The 10,142-nt window shown below is 41.6% G+C and overlaps 1 protein-coding gene across 1 annotated transcript; it reads right to left on the bottom strand.

Moving 5' to 3' along the window:
• Positions 1–909: 909 nt before the first annotated feature.
• dedd (death effector domain containing) lies at positions 910–7,176 on the bottom strand. The gene is made up of 5 exons (XM_077511840.1): positions 7,057–7,176; positions 5,027–5,641; positions 4,087–4,191; positions 3,897–4,001; positions 910–2,627 (listed from the first exon to the last, which is right to left on the bottom strand). Exons 2-5 carry the CDS (start codon positions 5,571–5,573, stop codon positions 2,224–2,226), a joined length of 1,161 nt encoding a protein of 386 aa, XP_077367966.1. The 5' UTR covers positions 5,574–5,641; positions 7,057–7,176; the 3' UTR covers positions 910–2,223.
• Positions 7,177–10,142: the final 2,966 nt, after the last annotated feature.

Genomic DNA, 10,142 nt, shown 5'->3' with positions numbered 1-10,142 from the left:
GGCTGGGGTCTCGGAAATAAAGCATTTATCTTCTAAAAAGTGTGATACATTTGTATCATCAAACTCCTTTTCTGAAAAAAGTCAGACGCCATTACCGCCAGGCACTATTTTTCTGTTGGTTCGAATCGTATCACTGCGCGGCGTCCCGCATACAGCTGATAGACGCGCACTAATCTACAAGTGGTTTATCTTTTCAAAGGCGGAAGCCGCACAGATCAGCTGTCTGCAGCGCGTCGATCAGCTGTCGACAGGGCGACGCGCAGATTCATGTCAAAAAATACTAACGGTTCCTTTAACAAATACCTGTGATTATGGGCAATTTACACGTCTCTCATTGACTATGTGAAGACAAGCAGAAATAAAACTGAGATGCTTTCACTTAATGACCACAATATGAACACCTCGCCAAGGGACAGTTTCTGACATATAGAGGCACTTCAAAAAATAATGACTTGGTATTCGACACTTAATACGTGGCCATAATTAACAAACTCCGGGGAATACAATTCCCCCTCCCCCCAGATAACTGCCGTAAGGTTCGGACCAATCACAGAGCGGCATTATGTTTGGGGGGCGGGATATGCAACTGTGACGACAACAGGAAGCCTGCGCCGACGCCGGGGCTAACAAACCAACCCAAAATGGACGCTACAATTAATTCTGTACTCCCAGAATGACTCACCGTTTCCTTGTTGAATGTTGAACAGCGAGAGGCGCTTCGTGCTTTTCCCCCCTTCGGCAAGAACGATGAACGGACACGAAGGCATTTTCATCCGTGGTCGTGATTGGTTCAAACAAACGTGTAGAATGTCGTATCGTCCAATCAGCTGGAATTATTGTAGACTGTCCCGCCTTTTCCCGTAGAGCTGAAAAGTGTACATACTTTGCTTTTCCATTGACTGTACATCGTTTTCTCAAAATCCAAAGATTTTAATAGCAACCTTGTTCACTTCCACCACACGTTGTTCTCATGACAAATAATATTTAAAACAATTTTGTGGTAAAAACATGAAACATTAAGGGAACATCCTCCAACTTCAGGTCACACTTAAATGTAGCAATGTGATCATTTATCATGGTTAAACATCATGTTTGGCTTCAGTGTTCCGTGTAGCAAACAAAATAAAGCACTAATCTCCAGTTCAAATCATAGGTGGAATTTTTACTTTTGAAATTATTTTAAACACGACATTATTTTTACAGTATTTGTCGTTACGCAGCCAGTAATTTTGATGCATGACACAAAGACACCACCAATGACCTGAACCGGAAGTAAACGCTTCTGAATGCAGAAACTAACATACCACATTTTGACGTGGTAAGTTTCACCTTTTTGATGTGACGCGTAATCATGTCGACACACAAACCCGAGTTTGGCTTCTGCCTTCAGCCAAGTCTTCTAAGTAGATATGTTCTGCGAAGAGAGTACTGGAGGGCAGCGCGACCACTCACTCTACCACTGAACCATGCCGCCCCCACTAAGCACTGGCCACTAATAAAGTGTTGAAATGATCCATCCATCCATTTTTGGTCCTGCTCCCGCCACGGACCTCAACTAGAAGTCATTGCTTTGTTGTGTTATGATGAATGTGGAAGCCAAACTTAGCACTTTTTAACATGATAACTTACCATGTTATTACGTGAACGTTTATCACGTGACACTTTTTCTGGTCTGTAGAAACAAAATGTGAAATATGTTGTATGTATGTACAAAATGGTCTTAGACATACATGAGGAAAACACGCAGCTAAAAAACAAAACAAAACGCATGGCTACTAAAGTCGGTGCTTTAGAGAACATACTGAACACTTTCTAAATGGGTTAATACAACCAATCTGACCTGAAAAATAAATTATTTGTGAGAAAAAAAAGAAAGAAAAAAAAAGTGGGTTCATCCCCCACTAGGAGTAACTTGACACCATTCAGGATTTGCTTTTCCTGTTCTCAAAACCTGTGTAAATAAAACTAAACTCATTTTCTCCCTTCCAGAAAATGAGCGGCTTCATATTCAAATGAATGTAAACGTGTATGCGTTACCGACGGGACGGTCCCCAATCCCCTTCCTTGCATGCTATACGTCGGGGTCGCAACTGTCCTCCGACCCCTGCGGGACCGCACACACATACACACGTTCCAAACACGGCTATCACATCCTTACATCGCTTTCTCCTCCCCACGGGGAGGCCCAGTTGTATCCCTGGCGTACGCCGGCGCCGTCGCCGTCTAAGACACGCAGTCTTTGATACCTCCGGGAGGATCTCCGCCCGTCACCAAATTGCAAAGAAGTCTGCGACGGCCCGCCTGGTAATCCTCCTCATCCACGTTGACCAACAGTTTGATGGCCTCGTGGCCCACGGCCTGCTTGAGAGAATCTGTGATGAAAACTCCTTTCAGGGCCTCCAACAAGGAGCCGTTGATGTAGTCTCTCCAGAAGGCATCCAGGTAGGTGAGCTCGGAGAACTTGATGTCGCAGATGATGGAGCCCAAGTCTCGTGATTTGAGGATGGTGTTGGCCTGGTTGAAGCGTTCAAACTGCCGCTCCACCACCTCTTGCTTGTTGGAAAAGATGTTGCCCTGAAGGGCCGAGTCGTGCTGGCAATATTCGGCACGGACGCGCAGGCGGATGTCTGAGGACGCACACCAACAAGCGTGGGCAACATTTCCGTCGGAATACGCTCGCTCACCTGTGGACGTTTACGGTTCATGCCAGGCCTCCGTCTCTCTGTCTGGAGCCACAACACTGACAATAACATTTGGTATGGGGGGCGGGGAAATGGCATTGTGGGAAAAACAAGCTTTGTCAAAGCTTGTCTTGAAAAAGAAAATACAGACCTAAAAAAAAACAAAACATTATTTTCTTTAAGCATATTTTTTGTATTATGAGGTCCTTTTCAATGCCAATCTGCAGATTTCTTTTTTCCGGCTTTTCAGTTTCACTTTTCTTTTTTCATTTTCAACTTTTTGGCAGTGTTTTCACGTGGAGGGGCGGGGCCTAGTGTGAGAAGCCTTCCAGCTTCACAGGAGAGGAGAGTGCGCCCTCTGTCGGCGAAAGGCAAACCACCAAGTTTGAAATTACTTGCTAATTTAGCTAAGTGGTTTACTCCAGAAACATTAACACTGACCCCACAAAGTTATATGTAGAAAAAACCACAAGACTTACCGGTGGTTTAGGAGTCCCTGGTGAACTTGTATCCATGAGTCTCTGACTATATGTCACAGGGAATTCAGGTATTGCCTTTAGCCAGCAGAGGGCGTGCTCTCCTCTCCGGAAAAGCTGGAAGGCGTTCTCTTCCCTCAAAGCCCCGCCCCAACCCCGCCCCTCCACATTAAAACGCTGCCAATAAAAGTTGAAACGAAAAAAATAGATAACTGAGACTGAAAACCAGTTGAAACTGAAAACCTGTGAAACTTAAAAAATTAAAAATTAAATAGCGTAAAAAAAATCTGCAAATTGCCATTGAAAAAGACATCATAATACAAAAAATATTCTTAAAGAAAAATAGTGTTTCTTTTTATGTCTGTATTTTAGTTTTCAAGACCTTTTACAAAGCCAACACTTGTTTCAATATAAAAAAAAAAATGTCAATAGCAAATCTTATTGTCAGTGTTGTGGCTCCATCTTTATCACCTACAAATAGTGGCGCTTCACTTAAATATAACCAGAAGATTTACAATTATTTTGAGGCACAGCATTAATATTGCAAACTATACAGTGGTTAACTTGCTTTTAAACTTGCTTGTAACAATTGACACATCCTGCAAACTCCTCACTTGAGTGTCTGCAAAAGATGATCATTTAGCTAGAAATGTTATTATACGGAAGTCAGTCGATTTTTAAACTAGACTGAAAGCTAAGATTGTTTGAATGAAATGTACAAAAACGGAAAAAATCATACCACAAGTTTGCTTCTCTCTGAAGTCGGACGAGGAATTGCTTCTCTTCCACATGCCGTTCGGTACAGAAGGAGCCGCTTTCATTCGGGACGGCCCAACGTAGGGTCCTGCCAAGACACGACACCAAGCTCAGCTAACTGTGTAGCAGACAAACGGATGTGAGCAAAACACAACGTGCAAGCGCAGACCAACCCGTCATTCTGTGAGGCGCACTTTCCCTGCTCTTCATGGCTCCTCTTGGTGACATGTAGCGCACTGACGTCTCTTCCAAGTACTTGTCAACGGGATCTGGGCACACTGAAGAACACGGACGGCTAATGTACATCACATCATAGAGGTGGAAGATGAAAGCAATAACCCCAGCGATCACATGACAAATATGTAGGAGGATCATTTTACAAGTTATTTGGCAACCCAAGCTTGACACTCACATGGTCGCAAGTGTCATCAAAATGGAAAGCAAGTCAGCTCGGAGGGGCGGAATGAGAGCCCGCGGTTGTGACCTCACTCGGGAAATCTGTCTTGTGTGGCGACAAATCGGAAGGTACGCAGAGTCCAACATAAACGTTTGCCTTTTGTCTGATCTTTCATTGAAGACGGCAGCTGCTTTGACACGCTTGAATCTCAATACTGTTAAATGTGATGACCACTCATTTCGTTGCGATTGTTGATGACTGTTTGTTTTTTGAAATCTGTTTCATTGTTAAGAAGAGGCACTCAGACCAGCACCTCAAAACAGATGCAATTACAGTGTGTTAAATGACACGAAAATGTTGATCAAACGGTTGTGGCCTTAATTGCAACAGCAACTTTTGTTCAGGGTATTGGGAAAATAATTGGCATTTTTGGGGACTGTTGCTGATTGTATTTTTACTATTTTATTTAGATGGTAAACATGCCACTTCATATTAAAACCCAGTTTACTAACTTTGAGATATTGAATGTAAAAAACAAAACAAAACAACAAATCTCAAGAACCAGAAAATGCTTGAATTTACTTTTTTTTTTGTTTTAAAAAAAGGCCATCAAAAGCTTGACTGTAGCCAATTTGAACTGATCAATTATTTATACCCAATTAAAACATACACTACTACCACAAGTCTGCTTCTGAGGTTTTTATGACTCGACTTACCGGCCTGTCGTTTCTTCAGCGTGACGTAAGGCAAGAGGTCATGACGAGTGATAATCCTCAGAAGCTGGAGCACGTGTTGAAAGTTGGTCTCGTCGCAGCGACCCTGGCGCTCCAGCGCCAGCAAGAAATCTCGTCCGCTCCTGATGCCGCCTCGCTCGTACTCATCAATCACATCGACGAACAAAAACGACAGCACTCGAACGTCCCGATGAGTGAGCTGGGCTCCGATGATGTCAAACATGCGGTGGAGCGAGTTCAAGCCATGTGACTTGTCCACTGCCTCCTCAGGCCAGGGCTCTAAACTCCTCGACCCTTTGGATACGCTGGAGTTGACCAAGCAGGCCGAGACTCTGCTGGCCGTTGCCAAAGCGGAGCATCCGGGCCGGCGTGCCAGAGCTCTGTTGTCCATGCGGCCAGCGGTGGCGCTGCTCGGATTTGAGTCAACATGATGGGCCTGAATATGAGGCCGAGCTTGTTGAGCGGAGTCATTTTGGGCACCCTGGTGACGAAGAGCCCCGCCGTGGAGTTGAGGCTGCTGTGATGTCATCTCAGGGACCAAAAGAACCAGGTCAACAACTGCAAATCCTGCTGTCTTCCTCCTCCCTGGCTAATGAGCTAGAAAAGGAGGAACACACGCGTACCTTGTATTTATTTACAAGTGACATGCGATCAATTCAATTACATGCATACGCAGTCATCGTATTATAGTTTGGCCCAGTCAAACACTATAAATACAGAAACACGGCAGCAACTACTATTTCAGAAGGAAAAGAGTATAGTCATGAGATTTGATGTTATGGGCTTGCATAGATTTGAAATGATGGAACAACATAGTTCATTCAAACAGTGATCTGCACAACAGTTCAAAAGTTATTTAGTAGACTTTATTTGTTTATTGAAATAGGCTAAAAGGAAATATGAACATGCAAGGCAAATGTTATTCTGTAAAAAGGGCCAGAAAATACAACATTTGTTCTTCCCTCTCATTTTCATTAGAATTTTGTTTTCATGTATGTCTACTTTTTTTTTTTTAATCTGTAATGAAATAAAGTTAAATATATTTTAAATCGCACACATCCATCCATAGGTGAAGCTTATCCCAGCTGAATTGGAAGAAGATAAATATTGATGCACAGTGACATTAAAGTTAAACATTTGTCAGTGTACTTGCATTTCACACATTACACATGTGTTTTTGTTTGTATTGATGCTTGACAAATGATGACGTAAGTCCACACCTTGGGTCAAACTATTGGCGCAAGTTGTTTCAGACACACAGGCCATAATAAGGGACACAATGAAAGACAATAACATTGAACTGGCAAACGTGGTGTCGTCATAGCGTCCTGGGCTGAATGTACAACGGCAACTGATGCTTCATATCAGAATGACGCGAAAATTAGGCAAGCTAGCAGCCTACAAGAAGGCAAAGTGGCTGTGGCTCATTTGGACTTGCATAGAACGACAGCACAAAGCATGCCGAGAATCTTTTGATGAGTTTTAAAACACAAAGAAAAATCTCAAACTTGAAACTGGTTGCACCACGTTGTTATTATGCCAGCACCTGCCATTATGGTCATAAACCATCATGACGTATTGATGAAAAGAAACGTGCGTGCAAAACGTTGATTTGAGGGGTGCTAAGGTTCCGCAAATCTCGACACTGACCCGACAACAAGACATACTTAGGATTTAAAACACAACAAAAACGTGCAGATTTCTCACCCTCGTGACCTGCGTCTTGCTGTTGCTCCGGACGCAGCTAACATAAACGGCGCCGTAAACGCCGGCGTCAAAAAACAACAACTAAACAACAACAGTCATTTCAAGTCAAAGAGATGCCCAGAATTCGTCGTGTTTGACAGCATGACCAGACATTGCGCACGTTTACAGGTCAAGGGGAGTTCTAACGCCGTAAATACCTGGCGACAGCTAATGCTAAACTAGCTTGACGCGTCATCTGTCGAGGCTTATTCGTGGACAAATACGTTCATTTTGATGATTCATTACATACGTTTCAAAGCTCTTACTTTGTGGTAGGATAGCGTCTATTGGCCAGTAATAAGACTTGCTTAGCTGTTTTTCGGCGCTTAAACACATACCACTTGGACTTTAGGATAAAATGAAAGTACTTCCTGTTTACAGTACTGTTCATTTCCTCCCAAGCTGCATTCTTCTTCTTTTTCTATCTTTGAATAATTCAACTTTATTGAAAGTCAGAAAAGAATACAAAGTAAAAACACACAAAAACGATATGCCAAAGATTTCAGCTATAAACACAATGTAAATGCAAACGTTCATTATATGTATTGAACACGATATACAGTAGTTTGTTTGTTTTTTCCACCCCCGATAAGCAGTTTTAAGAGGTTAATTGTGTCAAGATTTAACAAGGTTTAAGGTTTCGTGATTGGAAGAGTTTGACCATTATGACTGCGTTACATTTTCGTTTATGTAAAGAAAAGATAAAATAATAAAATAAAAATAATAAAGTAATTTGAATCTGCTTTCTCTTCCCGTTTTGATTCAATCGGTGGTTAGCAACCGATTTAAAGGAGAATTACTGCCATCTGCTGGACATTAGTGAGCAAGAAAGGGCACATTCCGAGAAAGACAAAATTATTATTTTTTTTTAAATCACACCGTCACAGTGGGAAATGAATGAAGTCCTGGGAATGGAAGGCTACACCGCGACCCGAAAAAATGTCATAAATTAATAAATGTCAATTTTATAAAGCTGAATAGAATTTGCTTGACTCAAACAGGCAGCAATGGATTTTAATATTAACGAATGGAATGTACAGTTTCTCCATCAGCAATGAAAATCACAGGGTGGTTACTGAAATCTATTACATTTGTATATACAAGGGAAGACATGTAGTGAGTAGGAAGAAACATCTCACTCTGTGCAAGTAATTCCCCCAGTTTCAGTAATAATCCGAAGATTACGTTGTTCTCTTGTTAAGTTAAAATGTCCGTTACAAATGACTGGCTTTGAAAACCCAATTGTCCTTAATAATACACATTATTTGCACATGTGTTTTTAACAGTAGTGTCAGTGACTGACAGATCACAAGAACGAGATGGGGAGAAAATGTCACTTAGTGGCACAAGGTTAATACTGTTGATTTTTCTTCAAACAAGAAATCTTCACACAAAAAGTATCTCTCAATCGTCTACTAACTAAATATAGCTGGTGAGAATCACTTGTATTGACTTATTTTATATACATTTTTATTTTGGCAGTTTTGGTCTTCCGTAACATGTAAGAGCAAAATCATGACTGGCCTTTGATTGAAACCAGGACAAAATGTTGCTAATTGAACTGTGACCTTATCGCAAATTGATTTGCTGTTTGTTTTTTTTCGTGCAGACCCCCCCTAAATCCGCCCCGCCCCCCATTACGTCTCCACTGTTCGACGACTAGTATTTCCAGTCAAGGACATGACACACTTAAAATAGCCTTCTATCTATCTGTGGATCTATTTTCATGAAGGGAAGGCATCTGAAAAAAAGAATACAGTATACAAGTACAGGACAATGGAACTAAGAAAATTAGGTTATTATTGTTATTCTAATTTGCTTTATGATTACTTTGATTGAACTCGGCATTTATTAGCCTTTTGTTATTCTTATCTTTGTGCAAACGCATTTCGAGAAGATGCAAGTGAAAGCACACTTGGGCAAACATTTAAACATGCATTAAGAATGAGCCCCAAGTGTCAGGACTCAAAAGTGTGGTGGTGGACCCAAATGCAGGAGGCGGAGGCGAAGTCAGAGGTGCGAAAATGGAGTAAATTTAATCAAACAAAACTAAAGTTGCAAACAGGGCTTGGTAACAAAGAATAACAAAATACCGAAGGGAAAAACAATACACGAGCAGACTTAACTATGGGAGCAGGGACGTGGGGCAACAAGAACAATGAACCGACAAGAACTGAAGCGAAAACCGAAAACTAAGTACACACACTAATTGAGCACGATGAGACACAGCTGGGCAAGACACAAGTGGAAGGGGATGCTGATTGGTTGACACATGAGGAAGGGCAGGCAAACACAGGTGGACATCAGTGAGGCTTAACGAGACTATGGAAGACAAGAAAAACAGAACATAAACATGACAAACTCAAAACCCAACAAAAAACAAAGCAAAAACCCACCCTAAACAGAACCAAAACATGACACCAAGCTCGATTCCCAGGTAGGAGGAATATAGATTCAGGACATTCTTTATATTCAGGCTCAAATTGTCACAGAAATAAGAGTCAGTTTTCAGTTTCCGTAGAAGGCAAAAAAACAAAAACAAATATTAGCATGACAAACAGGGTGCGAATAATCTCATTTAAACTGGCTTTTACCAAATGACCTGTTTGTACAGGTGTGCGGCAAACACTGAGATATGCAACCTGGAGAAGGCATCATTCAAAAATGAGAAAGTTGGAGTGAGTCGAAATACATGTTGACATGTGCACATGCAGTTCGGTCCCAAAGTATTTGGACAGTGACACAAGTTTTGTTATTTTAGCTGGTGACAAAAACATATCCAGGAAACAATCGATACCAAATTAAAGTGCAGACTCCCGGCTTTAATTTGAGAGAAATCCAAATTGGAGGAATTGCAGCTCTTTTTCAGCTTCGAGCTTCCACTTTTCCGGGAATACTTTCTCCAAGATATTGTCTGAGAGAATGTTTGAAGTTGGCGAGCGAGCCTGCTGGCTCACTCGATCTGTTCCAGTTGATCCCAAATGGGTCTGATGCCGTAAAGGTCAACGATTTGTGCAAGTTCGTCCAAAGTCACCCAAGCTTGCCTTTCGTTTATGCTGGAACGCAGCAGTGCCTTGCCCAAACTCTTGTTGCCAAGTTGGAAGCATCCAATGTTTGATTTTCTCTGCATTTGACTTTCCTGGCGGCACTTGGTCATAAATTAGAGTAATAAGAATAATTCAATAAAAAACATTCATAATAGTACATGAATGTGTTTTCGAATCGTTCACTCTAGTTGTCCAATTTCTATTGCAATGACTTTTTTTTTTAAATAGTCCAACAGTCATGAAGTTGGAATCTAATCTTACCCTTGTTTGAAAGATGCCTCGATACAATCTTATTTTCTCTCTGT

Source organism: Festucalex cinctus, chromosome 2 (assembly GCF_051991245.1).
Source record: "Festucalex cinctus isolate MCC-2025b chromosome 2, RoL_Fcin_1.0, whole genome shotgun sequence".
Classification (NCBI taxonomy): domain Eukaryota; kingdom Metazoa; phylum Chordata; class Actinopteri; order Syngnathiformes; family Syngnathidae; genus Festucalex; species Festucalex cinctus.
This window is presented reverse-complemented; position numbering and strand designations above follow the sequence as displayed.

Bases quoted from the DNA above. Each gene is read 5' to 3' on its own strand.
- dedd (XM_077511840.1), bottom strand. From the start codon at position 5,573: ATGACATCACAGCAGCCTCAACTCCACGGCGGGGCTCTTCGTCACCAG. The intron at 4,192-5,026 runs GTAAGTCGAGTC...CGTGTTCTTCAG, and splicing joins GCTGAAGAAACGACAGGCCG to TGTGCCCAGATCCCGTTGAC. The intron at 2,628-3,896 runs GTATGATTTTTT...GTGCGTCCTCAG, and splicing joins CAGAGAGAAGCAAACTTGTG to ACATCCGCCTGCGCGTCCGT.